The sequence below is a fragment of the Wolffia australiana genome, chromosome 4 (genome assembly GCF_029677425.1).
Source record: "Wolffia australiana isolate 7733 chromosome 4, ASM2967742v1".
In the NCBI taxonomy this organism is placed as follows: domain Eukaryota; kingdom Viridiplantae; phylum Streptophyta; class Magnoliopsida; order Alismatales; family Araceae; genus Wolffia; species Wolffia australiana.
Window position 1 is genome coordinate 23,584,460 of NC_135838.1, and position 21,834 is coordinate 23,606,293.

The 21,834-nt window shown below is 45.5% G+C and overlaps 2 protein-coding genes across 2 annotated transcripts in view; both read left to right on the forward strand.

Annotated features, from left to right (window-relative positions):
• Nucleotides 1–21,271, forward strand: part of LOC144702458 (fatty acid amide hydrolase-like) — a 28,572-nt gene extending 7,301 nt beyond the window's left edge. The window contains exons 11-21 of the mRNA XM_078574513.1: nt 3,509–3,560; nt 9,693–9,773; nt 9,847–9,930; nt 10,062–10,162; nt 10,285–10,377; nt 10,838–10,906; nt 20,312–20,376; nt 20,462–20,523; nt 20,599–20,694; nt 20,784–20,894; nt 20,976–21,271. Of these exons, the coding sequence (XP_078430639.1) occupies nt 3,509–3,560; nt 9,693–9,773; nt 9,847–9,930; nt 10,062–10,162; nt 10,285–10,377; nt 10,838–10,906; nt 20,312–20,376; nt 20,462–20,523; nt 20,599–20,694; nt 20,784–20,870 (790 nt within the window). The 3' untranslated portion in view covers nt 20,871–20,894; nt 20,976–21,271. The remainder of the gene's footprint in view (nt 1–3,508; nt 3,561–9,692; nt 9,774–9,846; nt 9,931–10,061; nt 10,163–10,284; nt 10,378–10,837; nt 10,907–20,311; nt 20,377–20,461; nt 20,524–20,598; nt 20,695–20,783; nt 20,895–20,975) is intronic.
• On the forward strand, nt 4,086–5,909 carry LOC144702459 (uncharacterized). Its single transcript, XM_078574514.1, has 2 exons — nt 4,086–5,295; nt 5,634–5,909. The coding sequence occupies exons 1-2, from the start codon at nt 4,173–4,175 to the stop codon at nt 5,660–5,662; spliced, it is 1,152 nt and encodes a 383-aa protein (XP_078430640.1). The 5' UTR covers nt 4,086–4,172; the 3' UTR covers nt 5,663–5,909.
• Nucleotides 21,272–21,834: the final 563 nt, after the last annotated feature.

Below are 21,834 nucleotides of genomic sequence, written 5' to 3' on the forward strand. Positions count from 1 at the left end.
CCAATCTGAATCTTCCCCGGCCCCGAGCACGTCTACCACGGCTCTGGACAGCATCCAAGCCGAGCTTGCCCGGCTCCGGGATCAGGTGGCAGCCATGCAGCCTTCTTCGACTGCCTACTTCGGCACATTTGCGCGTCTTCCTCCCGCCGACACTTGGTATTGCGGCCATACGGCGTTTCACTCGCCGGTCGACGGACACGACTTGGGTGCTTGACTCGGGGCCACTGAGCACATGACCCCCCTCAACACTCGGTTCGTCTCCTACGTCCGGCATAGTGGTGCACGTACTGTTCTCACGGCCGGGGGTGGACGACTACGCGTGGCTGGAATCGGGGCAGTCTATGTGGACGGCCTTGGTGTGGTCCGCAACGTCCTCCACGTTCCCGACCTGCGGGCTGTACTTCTGTCACCCCAACGCCTTGTTGATGCCGTCCAGTGCTCATTTCATCTCCAACCTGACGGCATGTTTCTGTCTGACAAGGTCGGCCGGACTACACGGATTAGGCGGGAGAACGGGCTGCTGTTGCTGGATGATGGGGGACGGTCGCAGTGCCGCGGCGCATCAGACACTTCGGACGGGGGCCGAGCAGCGGTGGGGACGACTCCTGATGACGCACCAGCGGCTGGGCCACCCGCCTTTTGCGACTCTTCACCGTCTTTCCCCTGAATTATGTTCTGGCTTGGACCTTAAGACCTTGGTGTGTGACGCTTGTCAGTTGGCGAAGCATCGCCGTTCTTCCTTCACTCCGTCCTCGGCTCACACATCTGTCCCGCTGTTCCGGGTGCATAGCGACGTGTGGGGACCTGCCCCGAAACCTAGCTTGAAAGGTCATCGGTACTTCCTTCTACTTGTGGACGAGGCAACTCGCTATACGTGTCTACCTCCTCACCGCGAAGTCGGAAGTTGCGCAGAATGTCCGTCATTTTTGTGCGATGGTGGCGACGCAGTTTGGTCGGGGTATCCAGCGGTTTCGCTCGGATAATGCCCGCGACTTCTTCAACAACGACCTCGACGCCTTCTTCGCCGACCGGGGGATCCTCCACGAATCTTCATGCCCTGCCACCCCGAGCAGAACGGACTAGCCGAAAGGCCGCGAGGCTATGTCACCTCGACGGCCCGGACGCCTTATCGATGCCAAGGCCCCGTGGCCGTATTGGGGCGATGCCGTCCTGACGAGCACCCATCTCGTCAATCGCATTCCCACCCAGCTGTTGGCGTTCTCTACCCCCCTGGACCGGATGAGCGCGGCCTTCCCCGACACGTGCCTGCGGACGGGTCCCTTGCCACGGATATTCGCTGCACGGCATATGTCCACGACACGTCTCCGGGCGGACAAAGCTTGACGCTCGTGCTGTTAGGTGCGTCTTCGTTGGGTACTCCTCTCTTCAGAAGGGGTATCAGTGCTACCATCCGCCGTCTCGGCGATACTTCATCTCGGCAAATGTCACCTTTGCCGAGCATGAACCCTATTTTGGGGACCACTCTTCCTCATCCCGCCTCCCGTTGGATGAGGCCCCCTCGGCTCCCCACTTGGGGCCCGTTCCTTTCTTGGAGCCCACCGCTCCCGCATCTTCTTCCTCATTCCATGATCCCTCTCCCTTTGATTCTTCTCCGTCGGTGACCCCCGAGGGGCCTTTGGACGTGCTGTCATTTGTGGTGTTAGATCAGCATACAGTGGAGGCATTTTCCATGTCCGTAAGGGTTTCCCAAATCTGATTCAGCTCTGATATAAAGTTCCGTAATTTCTTTAAAGCCACATGGCCTGTAATTTTTTTTTCCTTAAAAGAAAGAGGGAAGATCACCCGAGAACGGTGATCAAACTGAAATCAGTAATATATATGAACATGAAATATAAAGCCAACCAAAATGTTCCTCTCTCCCATCATCCCTGCCTCCGAAACCAATGTAAAATGAGGCTATCCACATCATGTAGGACGTTGTCCTCTGATATAATCCTTCCCTTAAACACAACCTCAATGCAGTGCAGCCATATAGCCCATAATTCTGCTAGGACTCTTCTCTAGTCCCTACGTTTCCTGCATGTGCCTTCCCTGATCAAGCTGCAGCAGTCCTCATCAGAAGCCACATCCACTCTCGTGAGCTTCTGCAATCTCCAGATTGCCTGGGAAAATGAGCACTTGAAGAAGAGGCGAGTACACTCTTCCTCTGCAAGTGTGCACATGGGACAAACTACCCATGAATCCGGGAGCATACTCTTCAGAAGACTCTTGTCATAATTCTTCTCCTTATCAGTAGCCATCCAAAAATCTTCACTTTTAGGGGTAAATGGCCCATAATGCAAAACTTCATCTCTGATGTCTGCTCTAAGTCCACGTAGATAAGATCTTTCTTTGATTTCAAGGGCCAATATAGGAAGTTATGTGGCTACAGATTCAAATTCTGTGCGATACTCATGAACTGAATCAATTTGCTGTATCTCAAATAATAGTTGATGAAGTATATAAGTCAACAAATCATATCGGCCTTCAAAATGGGCCTTAAACTCTAGCCAATTGGTCATGCCAAAATTATCTTCAGTCTCGACGAATCTGGTGGCTCAGAATCGCCTAGATGTAAGGCAATAAAAAGAAGCTTATCCTTTTCCAACATCACATGTAAGAGAAAAGGCACAGAAAACCCGGTCAACAAGGCTCAGTCAACGACTTAGCCTTAGGTTGAGAAATTGTAGGGTTATAACTACCCAATTGTAAGGTCAATAGAGGGACTTCTGATGAGTGCTCGCCATGTGGTTTCTTCGCACGATTTGTATCCAGTTGTTGTGAGGGCAAGAACTCCCAATTCAGAAGTTCTTGAGGGTTTATTCACCTATCGCTCTCTCTTCTTCTCTCTTTCTCCTTTCTCTCCCATGTCTTATTTCTTGATTTCGTTAGATCTCCATGGTGATCTTAACATATATTCACTGAAAACATGTACAATATCAATGAAGTTATGGTGGTTGCATTTACAGCTGATATTAGCTTTAGCTGCTGCTCTTGAGACCTTCAAGTTTATGGAAGGAAATGGCATCACTTGTCTCAAATTAGGTTCTGGTATAAATACCAGTTACAAGGGTTGGGCCTATTATGGGTAACTCATAATGAGCCTAAAATAAGGGACACAGAAGAAAGAAAATAACATTGAGCCAGTAATGGCTCAGTACCGGGTTACAAAGACAGAGAGGGTATAATAGAAGCCTTTGTCTAACAGCAGAATTAAAAAAAACCATGCACCAAATTAACGTAAAAAGAAACCAAGGAACGAGAACATGTCTTTAAAACAAACTTCTTTCGGTGGACTCTTTCTCCTGGTAAAGAAGATATGTCGTGGATGAATGTTCAAAACCAAAAAGATGTCTGATTCTCTGGCTGATTGTTCTTGTCTGTTCGCTTGACCTTTGTAAAATTATGTAATTATGAAGAGCCTTTTTTATTTCATTTAGAATTCTTACATGACAATCTTGGTTTTCCTGCAATGAAGAATCACCGGCGTGTTGTAATTATATTTCAGATATGCTGCCATAGCAGATCCCTCTTCATGTGACAAGATTGCATCAAGTCTGGTAATTGGGAAAGTTGAATTTACATTTGTTGAGTGAGATAAACTTTAACAACTATCTTGTCCTCTAAAAAAGACATACACTTAAAACTTATTATTAACTGTTGACATTATTGACTCCTTTCCTTTTTCTTTTCTTCTTTCTATTAGTAGCTCCTTTCTATTATTAGCCCATTAAGGGCCCTTTCTATTATTAGCCCATTAGGGCTCCCTATAAAACCCCCTGTAATCTCTTTGTTTGAGAATCAAGAATTGTTCTTTCTTCTTGTCTTCATGGTATCAGAGCCCTAACTCTAACCCTAATCCGGGTTCCTGGGCTCGACCGTAGCTCCGATCTCTGGCGTTTCTACATTCGCCAGGATCTTGAGCTCCTTCTCCTTCCGGTTGGCTACCTGCTCCTGGCGGCGCAGCTTCTTTCCGGCCACATTTCCGGCTTCCCGCACCGCGCTCCCTCCTCGGCTGTGCTTCTCTCTCGGCAGCGTACGCTTCCCTCGACGCGCGCTCCTCTTGGTTGCGCCGCGCTCCTCCTCGACTCTTCAGCCGCGCACGCAGCCAATAGCCGCGGGCGTTCCTGCAGCCGTGTGCTCCTCGTGCGACACTTCATTCTGTGATCAAGATGACGGAGCCTGTATCGGTTTCCGGTGTGACGCCAGCATCGACGCCACCCAGTGTGGGTCAAACGTCAAATGCTTCGGAGGCACCTCTTGAGTCGGGGAATTGGTCGGCTTCACCTGGACCGTTTTCTCTGCCTCGGATGCCTCCAGATGGGATGTTCACCGGCTTTAACCTTCTTCAGTGGCAGCAATATGTCCAGATTACTCTCAAGGGACGACTGATGCGTCATTTACTTGAAGAAGGGCCTTCCAAGACAGACTCCAAGTACTATGACTGGCTAGACGTTGAAGGGGTGGTCCATCGATGGCTTTTGGATAGTATTTCACCGAGTATCAAGGGTGAATTTCTGTCTCTTGAGTCTGCCTGGGCCGTGTGGGAAGCGGCCCTTGACATCCACTCCAAGAAAAATAATATTGCCACACTGTATGAGCTAGTGCATCGGGCCGCCAATCTGCGTCAAGGAGACAGGACGATCATGGAGTACAGCACAGAACTCATTTCTCTGTGGAATGAGATTGATCACTACATGCCTCCGGACCCTCACTCGGTGGATCGCAAGTACACTCTTCAACTTTGGGTTTTTCAGTTCCTTATAGGACTTAACCCGGAATATGAAGCGGTACGGGCTCAGCTTATACACCGGGAGAAAGAGCTTTCCTTCAAGGATGCGCTTCGCAGCGCGAGAATTGAAGAATCTCGCTTTCAGCAGTCCCAGACCCCGGCTTCTGCACTTGTAGCACATTCGTCTTCCTCCACGCGCTCCTCGGTGACGACCACATCGACTGGAGCAGGAGCTTCGTCTCGTGGTCCATCTACTCGGACCAAGGAATCCTCCAAAGGTGATCCTTCCCTTTTCTGCAATTACTGCAAAAAGCGGGGTCACTCCAAGGAGACGTGCTTTAAGCTTCAACGGAAGCGAACACAACAGAGCAATCTCGCTACGGTTGCACCTTCTGTCAACCAAGTACCGATGCCTGGTCAAGTGCCTCTGTCCTATGGTCTTCTTCCAAGTGGAGCGTCTTCGGCAAGTGCTTCTCTTCCCGGCTTTACACCTGAAGAAGTGGAACGTCTTCGGCGATTGCTTGACCCTCCAGTCGTGGGCTCGTGCTCTCTAGCTAACGCGGGTATGTCCACCATTCCTTCTCCTTCTCCTTCACCATCTCAGTCGTCATCATCATCCACTTGGCTTCTTGACTCTGGTGCCACTGCCCACATGACACCCAATCCTAGAGCTTTTGTGACCTATGAACCCGTTTCTGGCTCTTCCAAAGTTAAAACAGCTTCCGGTGATCTTCTCATTGTGGCTGGGATTGGTCGTGTGTCTCTCTCTCCTTCGATGAACCTCACTAAAGTCCTTCATGTTCCACGGCTTGCTCATCATCTTCTTTCTTTATCCCGCCTTGTTCGTGATCTGAACCAAGATCTTACATTCACTCCTAATACCTGTTTTTATCGTGATAAGGTGTCGGGGAGGACGATTTCCATTGCTGAGGAGCATGAGGGTCTCTATCTTGTTCGATCTCCCTTGTCTCCCCTCGCTGTTGCTGCCGCTGCAGTTCCCCTTTCGGCGTCTCATGAGCGTTTGTGGCTTCTCCATCGACGCCTCGGCCATCCATCCTTTGCTACTCTTTATCGTTTATTTCCAAAACTTTTCCAAGGCCACTCTGTGGACCGCTTTGTTTGTGATGCTTGTCGAATTGCTAAACATCATCGTACTACGTATCCTATTTCTTCTTCCCATTTGACGACTCCTTTTGCTCTCGTTCACACCGACGTGTGGGGACCCTCCCCTGTTCATAGCACGTCCGGTGCTCGGTGGTTATGTATATTCATTGATGACGCTACTCGTTTCACGTGGGCCTATCTCTTGAAAAATAAATCAGAGATCTCCCTTGTTATTCCTCAGTTCTACTCTCTCATTCAAACTCAATTCTGCACCTCTATTCGTCGCTTCCGCTCCGACAATGCCCGAGACTATGTCAATTCCACGTTAAGTACTTTCTTCCAAGAAAAAGGCATCATCCATGAAACCACATGTCCTTACACCCCCCCAACAAAATGGAGTTACAGAACGAAAATTTCGTCACGTTTTTGAAATGGCTCGGAGCCTCTTATTTCACATGCATGTGCCAAAGTATTTTTGGGCTGAAGCTGTCCTAACTGCCATTCATCTTCTCAACCGTCTTCCGTCTCGCGTACTTAACTACTCTACTCCCATTGATTGTCTCCAGCATTCCTTCCCCAACATTTCTCTCCGAACCAATCTTACCCCTCGTGTCTTTGGGTGCGTTTGCTTTGCTCCTAACCACCATCTTGGCCGTGACAAGCTTGATCCTCGGGCCATCCAATGTGTCTTCGTCGGCTATTCTTCTACTCAAAAGGGTTATCGATGTTATCATCCACCCTCTCATCGATTTATTGTCACCAAGGATGCTACCTTTGACGAATTCACTCCGTATTACCCCTCTTCTTCTCCACCTTCTCCTTCTTTACCACCTCAATCAGATCCCCTTGAATTTCTTATTCTTCCTAACTCATCTCCCTCGTCACCAGTCCCAAGTCCTTGCCTGTTCCTCTCGAAGAGCCTCCATCTGATATTCCCATGAACACCTTGTCCTCTGATCCTTTGCCTGCACCAATCCCAAATCCACCTGTCCTTACTAAAGATCCATCCTCTGCTTCATCGAACCCTCCTGCAGAGTCCCCATCGGATCCCTCTATCCCACTATGTTGTGCCCCTTTACCTATACGCCGTTGCCCGCCAGAAAAACGCTATGGTATCACTCTTGCTCGTCGCAAGCCTCGTGTTCCTCCTACCCCTGAAGTTCCCTCATCCTCCTCATCCACTCCTCTTGAAAAATCCTTCATTAGCACTTGTGTCTTGCCCTCATCCTTCTCCATTGTATCCATTAGCCGCATCCATCTCATCTCATCGTCTTCCCCATCCTACCACGCTCTTCTCACCTCCCTTGACACTATCTCCCTTCCAAAGACGGTGGACGTAGCCCTCTCTCTTCCTCATTGGCGTCGGGCAATGGAGGAGGAGCTACAAGCACTTGCCCTAAATGACACATGGGATCTGGTTCCACTACTGCCGGGAAGCACTTGGTTGGCAGTCGTTGGGTTTATGCTGTAAAGCACAATTCCGACGGCTCTATTGAAAGGCACAAGGCACGTGTTGTGGCGCAAGGGTTCACCCAACAGTATGGCATTGATTATCAGGAAACGCGTTTGCCTGTGGCCAAGATGAACACTGTCCGGATTCTCTTGGCTCTTGCCGCCGATCGGGGCTGGATATTGCAGCAATATGATGTCAAGAATGCTTTTCTTCATGGTGATTTGACTGAGGAGATCTATATGACCTTACCTCCTGGATATGCCTCCTTAGTGCCGTCCACTCCGAGTTCAGTTGTTTGTCGCCTGAAGAAAGCGCTGTACGGTTTGAAGCAATCTCCTCGTGCTTGGTTTGGCCGTTTCACCATGGCTATGAAGAACCGGGGATACCGTCAGTGTAATGGAGATCACACGCTTTTCTACCGTCATTCCACGTCCGAGGGAGTGGCTATTCTTGTTGTGTACGTGGATGACATTATCATCACGGGTGATGATACGGAGTCCATTACTCAGCTGGCTATGTATCTGTCGTCGGACTTTGCCATACGTCATCTTGGCCCATTACGATATTTTCTTGGTATTGAGGTGGCTTATTCTTCGAGTGAGATTTTCATCTGTCAGCGGAAATATACAGTGGATCTTCTTTGCGAGCTGGGAAAGGAAGACTCCAAGCCTATTTCGACACCGATTGATGTGAGTCATCGACTTGGTGCGGATGAGAATGAAGATCCGGCTGAGCCCGGACAATATCGAAGACTTGTGGGCAAACTGCTCTATCTCACCCACACCCGTCCCGACATTGCATATACAGTGGGTGTTCTAAGTCAGTTTATGCAGAACCTTCGAATGAGTCATCTTCATGCTGCCCATCGCCTCCTCCGCTTTCTTGAAGGGCACCGTTGGCGTGGATTAATGTTTCGTGCCACTGTGGTCTGCGTCTAGAAGTCTACACTGATGCTGATTATGCAGGATCTGTGGTTGATCGTCGGTCGACCTCTGGGTACTGCACCTTCTTGGGAGGCAATCTTATTACTTGGAGGAGTAAGAAACAGAAAGTGGTCTCTCGATCAAGTGCTGAAGCGGAGTTCCGTGCCCTTGCGCATGGTCTTTGTGAAGCACTTTGGATTACCCAACTGCTTCGTGAACTAAGGTGTCCGGTTTCTTCCCCTGTTCAGCTGTTCTGTGACAACAAATCGGCTATCAGCATTGCTCATGATCCCGTCCAGCATGATCGTACAAAACACATTGAGATCGATCGACATTTCATTAAAGAGAAGCTTGAGTCGGGAAATTTCTGCACGCCATATGTTCCGTCAGCTGAACAGCTTGCAGACATCTTCACCAAAGGGCTTCATGCCCCTCGGTTTGAGGAGCTCTGTTCCAAGCTGGGTGTGGAAAACATCCACGCTCCAGCTTGAGGGGGAGTGTTGACATTATTGTCTCCTTTCCTTTTTCTTTTCTTCTTTCTATTATTAGCTCCTTTCTATAATTACCCATTAAGGGCCCTTTCTATTATTAGCCCATTAGGGCTCCCTATAAAACCCCTTGTAATCTCTTTGTTTGAGAATCAAGAATTGTTCTTTCTTCTTGTCTTCATTAACCCAAAATTATTTCATGAGGGCACCTCCTGTGCATTTTCCTATTTAAGTTTATATTCTAGCATATTATTTTAGCGCCTCATTGTTTTTATGCCAGGCAGGAAGAGGGAATAATTTTTTGTTTTTGTCAGAGATTTTAGGCTAAAAAATTGTCTCCTATGTTCCTATGTAAGGCGGATAGAATGTGTTGAAGAAGATAGAAAAGATAGAACTTTGTTACTTAGAAAAAGAAGGGATACATGCCCATATATAGGGTTGAGAGAGAGAGTATTGGACATTTATAAATATGGGATTAAGAAAGGGAACCCTTAGTGGGCTAAGGTCTAGTGGACTTAATAGGCCACACCACCTATTTCCCAACAGAATGTAATGAGCCCGTGTCATTTTGAGCCCAAATTAGTTTTATGGCTTGGGATTCTCCCGTCACCTAACTATCTCTTGTCTATATCCATAGTCACAAAATTCAACTGTTTTTTCAACATTAAGGAAACTGTTCTCGTTTCAGTTTTTGCTAAGAAGATCCATTGAGGTTAAATGCTTTACTTTTCATTGAGAACTAGGGACACAATTCAATCGCTTGACTTTAGTAGCTTAAACATCCGATGGGAAATTGGGGGAGGCCCTTATCAGAGTCTTTTGTCGCTCATAGTGAAACCCATAGTTTTCCTCTGTTTTATATTTAAATCCGGCCTAAGTCTACATTCTCTGGAGAACTATTGTATGGGCTTCTATAACTCTTGCAATTTTGTTTTTTCATTTGGAACTGGTTATTGAAACTGTTTCTAAGAACTCCCTTTTCATTGCTGTAGCCCCCTATCTGTTTGCCAAACTTATCTCTTACAAGTAAATTCAATGTATTGAGGACGCTGAAGTTAGGAAAATATGCTCAGGTAAACCTAGATTTCTATTAAGTCGTGGGTGTTGTTCTAGTCATATTCTAAAGCTGTTTTTAATATTTTCCAGTGGGTTGTTGATGTTAAATCCCCTGATATCTCTGAAAAATTTGAAGAAACACTTAGCATGCTTTCAAGTAATTATGGATGCAAGGTCAGTTTGGCTTATGCTCTACTTTTATGGCTCCATATTGACTGCATGTCTATAGACATAGTTGTGTGATAGTTTTCTTGAATTTTTGTTCTTTGAGAATTACTTATCATTATGAACTTGGTTTTTTGAAGACTGTTGATATTAGACTTCCAGAGCTTGAGGAGCTCCGCAACGCACATCTGGTTTCTATTGGGTCGCATATGCGGTGTTCATTGAATCCTCATTACAAAAGGTGGCAGTCTCAGTTCTAGATTACACAGCATTCACTTGCAAATAACTTCACATTTACAGTGGTGAAACAGATCCAGTTAATAATAATTTATTCTCAACAACATTTTCTCCTTTATAATCCAGGAGGCGCACTGAACTGTGTCATGATATCCGAGCAAATGTTTGCCTCTTTAATTCTTTTTCATCTGCAAATTATGTTGCTGGTCAGCGATTGAGGTATGAAAAATATTTGTTGCATGATATTCTGTGATTTTTTTTCAACCTAAATTGCCATATTTCTCCAACAGGCAGTATTTTCCCTGTGGAATGAACAATGAAACATTATACCCCAAAGCATTTTGCTGTCTTTTATTTCAGTTTGTTAGAAATCGCTTAGCAGGTTTTTCTTGGCATTGAATAGCTCACAGATATTTTTATAATCAATCAGCTTTTATCTCCTATTTGAAACTTTCTTTTATAGACTTGAGAATATGGTGGCATGTTATCGTGGTATAAAGTCCATGTGATGCTTCGGCTCTCGGGAAACTTTTCAAAAATTAATTTAGAAAGATTTTTAAGTCATACCCTGTTGTACAGTTTTGTGCAGTTAGCTGGAGAATCCCTCCTATCCTAGTCGTGTTGCATAAAATTCCAGTTATGAATTGGAGTATCACTTATTCCATCACGTGAATTGCAGGAGAAGGCAGATGTTCTTTTACATGCAAGTTTTCAAGCAGGTGGATCTCATTGTGACACCCACAACAGGGTATGACTTACCTGCTAGCAACCCCAATTGTCATTCTTCCATTGTTAAAATTTTCTGTTGAATAATATCATTATTCCTCTTTTTTTAAGTATGGTATGTTTCCTTATTTTACATTTTATCCAAGATTGGTTTAAACTTCAGACCACATAAACGCTGGGCTAGGAGTATATAATCAACATTCTATTGTAGGGGTATTTTTCATAATTACCTTCTTTTACACGTTTTCCCTTTAAATAGGGCCACCGTCACATTAGGAGGGCAGCCAAGAAGAGTGAATTGTATCTCATTTTCTGTTCCTTCTCCCTTTCCCTCTCTCTGCCTCCTTTCTCCTCTCCTCTCCTTATCGACATCTCTTCGTGCTCTTCTCCTGACCTCCCTCCCATCCTTCTCATTCCGGTGATGATCTCATCATCGACGTCACTTCTCCCTCTTGAATGGTCCTAAATCAAGGATTGTTTCCTCATTTCTCAAGTAAAAGTTTACGGTGCGATAGGATCCCAACCAGGATCATATCATAAGTTAATGAGTCATTTTTAATGTCTAATAGCTCATGAGGGTTCTCCCTTACTCCATTACCTTCTTGAGTTTTGCTTTAGAAACTGCTGAAGATTTTGTTTGAATGGGGAACTTTTATGCCATCCACAACTTACTGTCTGCCTCCTTTACTTTCCGCTTGACTACTTATACCCATCTCCTGACGTTTCCTTTGATACACCCGAGGACGGATCATGAGAGGGTGGTACTATACATAAGAGAAACCGAAATTCAAGATTGTTGATTAGAGCTATCTGTCTTAGTTATCTATCTTAGTTCATTTCTTATTTATTTTCTTTATTTTTCCCTTTATAAGTGATGTAAATGGGCCACGTCTTATAAGTGGCCAATACCTGTGTTTAGTGGTCCACATGACTAAAGTATGTGGGCCCCACGGACTCTGTGACTGGCTGGTATTAAATCCAGCGTGGAAGAAAGGTAAGAACGTCTTGTTTTGTTTATTCAAACCCTAGCCGCCAGGTATTCTCTGCTCTCAGCAGAGAGAGGAGCATCAACAGGAGAAGGAAGAGGGATCAGAGTACATTCAACATGGTATCAGAGCAGTGTCTTGTGTAGGACGGAGATTGTAGTCTGCAACGCCTGCACTCTTTGAGGTTTGTCTGTGGCCCCCCTTGTTCCTGTTGCTTCAGCTTGCTTATTGTGGACAGTCTAGAAGGAGCCTTCACAGTTATGGCGAAGGAGAAGGAAGAAGTTTGTTCAGCAGAACCGCAGTCAAGGGTTCTGGTTTTTCCAGATATTGAACCTAAGTTTGATGGGTTTAGGGAACGGCACGTCCGGAATGTGACGCCCCGGACGTGACGGGACGGATGACGAGCCGTGACGAATGGTGACGTGACGAAATGTTCGTCATGTCACCGTCACGTCACGCGTCCGAGGATTTTGAAAAAAACCGTCACGTACCCGTCACGCATCCATGCATCCTCATTCCGTCATGTCACCGTCACGGTGACGGAAATTACTAGAGTAAGGTCTACTACTGATGGCGTACAACACTTGATCGGGACTGCTAAGGATATTTGTCGTAAGATACTGATTTGGTGAACGTTGATCAAGGATATAATCCTCCAGCCATTCAAAATCATCCTCCTCAGCGATTTCCTCTGCGCATGGAGCCGCCGCTAACGGGGGAGACGGCGAGACCACTGGCTCAGGAGGCGAAGAAGAAGAGGCTCGTGTTAGTCGTTGAACTACCGTCTTGAATTCTTCGGGCGCCACGTCTACCACCTTGGGAGGATATACGTAGATAATTAGGGGCTGGAGGCGCTGCGGCAGTGGCTTCCTGGCGGCGCCGGAAAGGGTCATCGGCAGACATAAAGTTGACCCCCCTACTTGGTTGTTGGATGTCTCAACCGCTGTCATAGAGAACATGTTCATAGTGGGTCTGGCCTGAACAGGTGGGCTAGAAGAAGGACACCAGTGTCGCAATCGACAGTATCTATTTCCAGCGAAGAGGACTCGAAAAGAACAGGACCTCGTCCCAGAAAAGATCACCTGCCTTAGTTATTCTATCATACTCGGAATCTCCCCTTCCCATTGCACGCTAGCTCGGACGGTAGAAGGGAATGTTTATCCACGTGGCCATTAAATTGTCCCTGTTTCGTTGACGGGGAGACATTCCATGTGAACCCGATGAGAAATGGAAAAAAATATTAGGAACTTCTTTGTTCCTGTGTGTGTTTTTTTAATCTATACCTAGCCACCCTGGTTACGACAAGGCAAGGGCTGCGGGGAGAGACAGAGGTGCTGACATGAGCGTTGAACTGGGTTTCTTCATGTATCATCGACAATTTAATGGCCAATAAGAAAAGCACACATATTCACATCCACAAACCGAGTCGTTGGGTTGACAAATGCTTTGCTTCCAGAACTGCTAACGCACCCACTTGAAATAATCTACTAATTATACTCCACTTGAAATAGTTGTCGTGGCTCGTTGGCTACGAATACGACGTGGATAATAAAATTTGTGCGACCAGTCGGGCTAATAATCTCGTGGACCTTGCTTCAGATTGTCTCCGTTCCGGCGGCGACCGTTGGCTCACGATCATACGTAAAACTCGACAAGAATCAGTCAACGTGGACAGCATTTCAATCGCACGCCGGGGAGAAAGAGATAGGATTACCGGCAGGGAGAAACTGGGCGAAGATTTTGTTGGAAATTCCACTTCTTTTGAGAAACCCAGCTGGATTAAAATTGTATTAAAATTCCATCAGGGATGTCATCCGTGATGGACTTTTCGTCACGTCACGCGTCCGGACTACCCCGTCACCGTCACGTCACCGTCACGGGCAATACATCACCGTCACCGTCACCGTCACGGCTCATCTGGTTCGTTACCGTCACCATCACGTCATCCGTCACGAGTCCGTCACGGTGACGCGTGACGTGACGGATGACGTTTGGCGATCCCTAGATGGGTTTAATATTTATGAATGGAGTAAGCTCATAGAACTGGCTATTGAGGGAAGATTTTTAGGGGATCATCTCAGCGAAGAACCAGTCATGAAAGGGCAGCCAGGGTACAAAATATGGCGAGCAGAGAAAGCACTTATTAGACAATGGATCCAGAGATGAGGAAGAATTTTTTATATGTCAATACAATGAAGGAATTGTGGGAGGAAATCCAGAAGAATAGTGCCAAGCAAAACAATGATTGGTGACTATATGACTTAAATGCAAGGGCTGCACAGGCGAAGCAGGGTAAAGATTCAGTCATGGTGTATGCTTGTCGACTAAAGGCAATTTGGAGGGAGATAGATCATTTCTGGCCAGTTGAGAATCCTCGCTCAGCAGAGAGAGGGTATACTTTGAAGCAAAGGCTATTCTCTTTTCTCATGGGGCTCAATTCAGAGTATGAGAACGTGAGGAGCCAGATACTCAATCGGGAGAGGATACCAGACTTAGATCATGCCATTGGCATGGTAGCTGAGGAAGAAACTCACCTACGAGTTGGTTCTGATACTCAGAAATCAACCCAGACTGTATTTGCTATTAAGAGGATGGATATTCGGCCAGCAATGAAGAGTAACACCCCAGGTCAATCTATACAGCCGAATGCCAACCTGAAGATGGCACCAAGTCAAGTGCAAGGAGCTGATCCACGGGACGAGCTGTTCTGCAACTATTGCAAAAGGAAACGACATACCAAAGAAACATGCTGGAAGCTTGCTTACAAGAACTAGCAGTCATCGAAGAATGCATATGTTGCTACTTCGTCAGAAGGTGGTGAACAAGTGCAGTCGAAGGATCAACCGTCAACCTCCCTGACCTGCTCAGGTGATTCTTTTATTTTTTGTGGTACTACATCCTTATCTGTTACAGACGGCACCCGGTGGATCTTAGATACTGGAGCAACAGACCATATGACACCTGATCGTGCTAATCTTGTAAACTATAGAAGTGTTGAAATTTCTAAAATTCTTACAGCTGGTGGACGGTATCTCCCTGTTGTTGGGATTGGTGATGTTGCATTTATCAAGCTTGGGATTTTAAAGGAAGTTTTGCATGTGCCAGAACTTAAATCTCATTTACTTTCAATTCAGAAACTTGTTACTGATACTGGATGGAGATTTGTCCTTGATCATGATTCATGTTTTCTGAATGACAAGGTATCGAGGAGGAGGATTGGATCCATTAGTCGGGAGAGGGGACTGCTGGTGTTGGAAGATTGCGCTTCAAAGTGTTTCTCCTCAGTGGAAAGTTCGACCGGCTTGCGGGAGAAGATTTATATGCTCCATAGGAGGATGGGCCACCCATCTTTTGATCTCCTCAAAGATTACTCTCCTTCTATGTTTACTGGAATTAATCATAGTACTCTTTCATGCGAAACCTACCAGTTGGCTAAGCATAGACGGTCTTCTTTCAAATTGTTGAATGTGAGATGTTTGAAACCTTTTGAAATTATTCATAGTAATGTGTGGGGGCCATGCCCGATATCTAGCTTGTCAGGCTGTAGGTGGTTTATACTATTTGTTGATGATTGCAGTAGATTTACATGGCTTTATATGCTCAAGTCAAAGGCAGATATTCCCCAGATTATCCTGAACTTCTGTGAATGATTAAGACTCAGTTCGAAGTTAGTGTCAAACGACTCAGGACAGACAATGGTAAGGAGCTCTTTAATTCAACTGTAAGTTCCTATCTTTCAAGCCACGGAACTGTCCATGAGTCCTCTTGTGTTTATACACCGCAGCAGAATGGACTGGCGGAGAGGAAAATTGGGCACATTCTCTCCTTTGCAAGGTCTCTGCTGTTTCAGACAAATATGCCGAAATATTATTGGGGAGAAGCAGTTCGGACTGCAGCCTCTCTTATAAATCGAATTCCAGCCAAGACTACTGGTCTTCGTAGTCTGAGAGTGTTGTTGATGCATTTCTTCCCAAGTGCTAGACTGGACACAGGTCTTCCACTGAGGCTCTTTGGGTGTATAGCCTATGTACACGTCCATGGTATGTCAACAGGAAAACTTGACCCTAGAGCGTGGAAGTGTGTGTTTGTGGGGTATTCCAGTACTCAAAAGGGTATATCTGCTATCATCCAGTAACTTGGAAGTTTTATGTTTCTGCTGACGTTACATTCAGTGAAGGAGCTATGTTCTATTCAGAAAATGAAGAAATGGAGTCTGAACATTCCACAAGGTTAGAATCTAGTCTACAATTTCTTGTGATACCCAGAGACAAACATCTGGACATAGAACCATTACATGGAGATCTTCAGGGTCAACCATTGCGTGAAGAGGAACTGTCTGGTGAGGAGGAAACTTCATGGGAGAATCCAAGAGAACAAAGTGTCCCTACACATCCAGAAGAGATGCCGCTAGCAGTGGAGGAAGAGTTGATAACTGTGGAAAGGGAGCAGACAGCAGAGAGAGGTGAAGATGATCTGGGGTGGCCAATTGCTTTACGCATGGGAATAAGAAGTTGCAGAACCGACAGCAGGTACCCACTGGCAAATTACATTTCTTATAAAAAATTGAACCCAGGATACAAAGTTTTTGTGAATTCGTGAGTGGGTACACAGGTGCCAAAGAATGTGGAAAAAGCCTTACAAAGCATTGAGTGGAAAATGGCGATGGATGAAGAAATGGAAGCTCTTAGACGCAATCAAACTTGGGAATTAGTGGAGCTACCACCAGGTAAGAGACCAGTGGGCTGTTGATGGGTGTACACTACAAAGTACAAGGCAGATGGAACACTTGACAGATATAAGGCTAGACTGGTGGCCAAAGGTTACACTCAGTCCCAAGGAATTGACTATTTTGAGACATTTGCTCCGGTCGCAAAGTTTAATACTGTGTGCATATTAATTGCTTTGGCATCTAAGCTGGGTTGGAGTCTATTTCAATATGATGTCAGAAATGCCTTCCTGCATGGAGAATTAGAAGAGGATGTATATCTGTCCATTCCGCCTGGCTATAAGTTAACTAACCAAGTGAACGTTGTATGCAAGCTAAGGAAGGCGTTGTATGGGCTCAAGCAGTCTCCGAGGACCTGGTATGGGAAACTTGCTCGGGCAATGAAGGCACTTGGTTACAGACAGCAATGGAGATCATACTATGTTTTTTAAATTCAGTTCTGATGGTCGACAGACAATATTGATTGTCTATGTTGACGACATTATTATTTCAGGAGATGATGAGGATGGAATTCATACCTTGAGTCAGAATTTGGCCTAACTATTTGACATCAAGAACTTGGGAAAGTTAAGATATTTTTTGGGAATTGAAGTGGCATATTCACGTGAGGGGATATTCTTGTCACAACACAAATATATATTGGACTTATTGGAGGAAACAAAGATGATTTCCTCAAAACCAACGGGGACACCAGTTGACATCAATGTAAAGCTGGATCTTGGAGAAAACAGTGCACCAGTCAGCAAGGAGTCCTTTCAGAGGCTAGTTGGCAAATTGATTTATTTGAATCATACCCGTCCAGACATTGTATATGCAGTGAACCAGCTGAGTCAGTTCATGAATGACCCTCGTGAAATTCATATGCAGGCAGCGCGCCGTGTATTATCTTAATCTAAAAGGCACAGTAGGCCAGGGTATACTGTTGACACGAGCTGGAGGGGTGACACTTGAAGTGTACTCAGATGCAGACTTTGCTGGCTCCGTTGTTGACAGCAGATCAACTACAAGGTATTGTGCATTTATTGGAGGGAGCTTGGTAACCTGGAGAAGCAAGAAACAGGATACTGTATCTCTCTCTAGTGCGGAAGCAGAATATAGAGCCATGGTACATGGAGTATGTGAAGCTGTGTGGATTCAAGAGATTTTTGAAGAACTTGGTCTTTATTCAAAAAGGAGCATCACTTTGTATTGTGACAATCAGTCAGCTATAGCCATTGCCCAAAATCTGATTCAACATGATCGAACCAAGCACATTCGCCTGAATAGACACTTTCTCAAAGGAAAAATTGAGGCTGGAGTCATCAATCCAGTGTTTGTGGGATCCGCTGCACAAACGGTGGACATCTTCACCAAAGGGCTACCAGGACCGCAATTCCAGCATTTGATCATCAAGTTGAGCATGATTAACATTCATACCCAAGTTGCGGGGGGGTGTTGATTAGAGCTATCTGTCTTAGTTATCTATCTTAGTTCATTTCTTATTTATTTTCTTTATTTTTCCCTTTATAAGTGATGTAAATGGGCCACGTCTTATAAGTGGCCAATACCTGTGTTTAGTGGTCCACATGACTAAAGTATGTGGGCCCCACGGACTCTGTGACTGGCTGGTATTAAATCCAGCGTGGAAGAAAGGTAAGAACGTCTTGTTTTGTTTATTCAAACCCTAGCCGCCAGGTATTCTCTGCTCTCAGCAGAGAGAGGAGCATCAACAGGAGAAGGAAGAGGGATCAGAGTACATTCAACAAAGATACTCAAGATTCAAAATTCCCCAAAGCGGCTGGAGGCTGTTTGCTGGAGTACAGAGATCCTCTGATCTAGAGGCGCGAGGCTTATCTGGGAGTTCCATTTTTCTGTCCTTTCTTACCCATCCTTTTCCTCTGAATCGATCTGTTCCTTCTTTCTCGTGATTAATTTGTGTGTGGAACCTTTGTGGATGAATATTCTCAATCGATCTGTTTCCCTTCATTTCACGTTGGCCCCGAAAAGCTGCCGATGGATATGGAATGCCTTAGGGTGATGAATGGAATCTAGAGGAGGATAACTTAGAGGCAATCTGGGTGGAGGATGGCCTGGATTAGCCCACCCCAGTCCTTCTGAGGGGCCTTTTGGTCCTTACTCCTTTCCTAGTCTTCTCTCCTTAAATAGATGTAGCCCTCCCAAAGGTGGCCTGAAAACCATGAGAGCTTTCATCATTCTGAAGTTTTCATTCTCTATCCCTCTCTCCTCTTAGTAATTCCCGTTATTCTCCCTCTCTCTCTCTCTTACTGCCGATGTTTTTACTGTCTCCTCTCCCTTTCTTCTCATCTTTCCTTCTGCATTTATTCTGAATCAGGATCATTCTCATTGTAACAATAAATTAAGATACACTGTAGTGGGGTCCCAAACAGGATATTATGAATTTAGTATTAGAGTCTTAAGTCCTCACCTAGAGTATATTGAACTTCAAGCTTTGGTGCTTTTGCCTGGCACCAGTTCTACCACCCCCACTTCAAGTGCATTGAAGAGATGCACAGTCACATCTTCGTGCAGCCTACAAGCCCATTAGGCCCACAATCCCCAAGGGCTCAGTAACCCAAGAACCCATCAGAGAAGATGACCTACCACTGGCAGGGGCAACCATTATGACCACAGCCGCCACCACACCAGCAGCTTCCACCATGTTTGTCGCTGCTTCTTACTGTGCTGCACTGCCTCACCAGCCACCGCAGCACAAGCCAATGCCACCACAACATCCACTACAGCTTTTACACTTGTGGCTGCCACTGTGCAGCCCATTGCCATGACTGGGGCATTTGTGGCCCGTCTCCAGTTGCCAAAAGCCATTGCTTCTCCAGTTGCAAAAGGTACTGCCTCTACGGTTACCATGATGCAAGTTATTGCCTCTGCACAGCCACTGTCATTAAATTAGTTTTCGTAGGGTCGTGTACAGCCCCACTCCAGGAGATGTGGGTCGAGTTGGGTGGACGAGGTGGCGATCCAACTGCTGGGCAAAACTATTGATGTGGTAGCTTATGGGCCACAGATCAAGCAGCTTTGCTTGCAGGTGGTCCTGGGCGAAACGAGGAGTGGAAGACGCACAGGCTGAGTGTGACATTCTTATTTTCCATTCATTTTGACCTCTTCTCTCTAGCCTCATTCTATATAATCTTCCTTACCTGCTTCCATCAAGTAGGGGCAATAATTCTAGATTCTCGGTGCCATAAGCTGTAGTAGCTAGAATATCTTATATCCAATTTTTATGATCTAGTACCAAAGATTGGCGATAGACCTTTTAGAATTAGATGTTTGGAACATGGATGATATTTTTTAAGCATTTTCCAACAAATGATTTCACAAGTGTCTCTTTCCATATATATGTATATGTATATATATATAATGGAAAGAGAGATCCTGGTTCACAGCTCTTCAAAAATTGGTCGACTTAGAGAATTCCTCTTTTGCATGGAGATTTATTTAATGGTCCATTCAATTAATGATCTGGCTGGCCGGTGACTGCCAATAAATTGTTATTTCGCTTGTTGAATTTATTATGTGTTACTTGTTATTCCCTCATCTGCAATAGATGCCAGATAGGCTTGAAAAAAGGTTTAGTTAAACAGATGAACTTGATGAAAACAATCATTTGGGATCAAACTAGACAAAGATCATGGTGTCTCAGGATTAAGGATTGCAAAAAGTTCTGTTGAAGCTAATTACACTTTTTTCTTGATTACAGCATGATTGCCCCAATAATTCTCCCAGCCGCCTTGGAGTGTGGGGAGTCAAACTTTGAGGTTACAGGTGCCCTGCTCTTTGGACGTGACTAACTTATAAAACTGTTGCCCTTGCAAGTCATCTTGTCATATTCAGTTACATTTCTGTGCAGCTTATCTCCAGAGATTTGTTTTGGCACCAAATCTTCTCGGATTCCCTGCAATTTCTGTGCCTGTAAGTCCAATCTATTGAATCCAAAATCATCAATTTTGGATATTTCCCTGACAAAGGAGCTTGTGGGATATGTAGGTGGGCCAGGATAAGCAAGGCATGCCTATTGGCTTCCAACTGATTGGACGGCCATGGGAAGAGGCAACCCTTCTACGCGCTGCTGCTGCCATCCATGTCTCTGGCCACAGCTTTTCCTTGTACTTATTTTGCGTTCATTATCTGCAAGTGCCCGCATGTTGTTGACCTATCTATCTCCAATGCAGGAACTGTGCTCGGGCAGCACGAGCAGGCCCTCTTCATTTTATGACATCCTCCAGCAGACCAGCCAGGGATTTCTCCACAAGTCTTAGGCACTGGGAGGAATCTAGGATGAGGTGCTGTGGGATGGGGCAGATAGTGAGTGTCCCATCGTACTGTGATGCTACTCTCGCTTTATCTTTGAATTGCTGTTGCAGAACTAGAAGAACAATCTTGCATGAGCCCTCTGGGGGCAACTGTCCACCTCTCTCATAATCAGGGGCAGAAGGTGTGACAGGTCTGCAGAAGTAGAGGAAAGTGTCTTCATTGGGCAAGTATCATGATGATCGTGAGATAACTGAAGATGTGATGAATGACGACTGTGATCCGTACCAGCAACATCAGGACAAGGTAACTAAGTCTTCTTTATACCATGTAGGGTGCTACTAATGGTATTTGCACTCAATATTTGTTATCGGATATCTTGATATCAGTTATCTGGAAAAATGAGAAATGCGGCCAATAACAAAATGTTATTGAAAACAGATAATGGTTCAAGGATGGAAAATGGATCATGATAATGGATATTGTTATGCAGATATAATAAAGGGGCCGATAACCGATTACGATAGTCGGCCCTCTCTCTCACTCCCTCTTCCGTTCCTCTCTCTCTTGCTATCCCTTGCTCTCTCTCTCTTCGTCCCTTCCCCTTGCTCTTCTGCTCTCTCTCACACCCACTCTCTCTCTCTCATGCTATCCCTCCCTCTCTCTCTCCATCACATTCTCTCTCAGACTCTCTCGCTCTCTCGACATAAAATTATCCTTTATCCGTTATCGGAAAACTGATTACGAACGCAGATTCCCCCATTACAAACAAAAGCTGAGCAAAGCTTCAGATAATATCTTTTATATTGATTTTTGTGTTTATTATCCAAATGGTAGCACCCTACTACCATGTCACGAGCATCACTACATTTAACAGTGATTAGGCTTATGATGAGTAATCAGCAACATTAGCTTTTGAGCTACCGGTTTGATGTGTGAGATTGATGGACTCCGGATGCCTGACTTGACATG

Excerpts from the sequence above, each read along its gene's own strand:
- LOC144702459 (XM_078574514.1), top strand. The coding sequence starts at position 4,173 with ATGACGGAGCCTGTATCGGTTTCCGGTGTGACGCCAGCATCGACGCCA. Across the intron at positions 5,296-5,633 it reads GTGCTCTCTAGCTAACGCGG|GTGTCGGGGAGGACGATTTC; the intron begins GTATGTCCACCA and ends TATCGTGATAAG.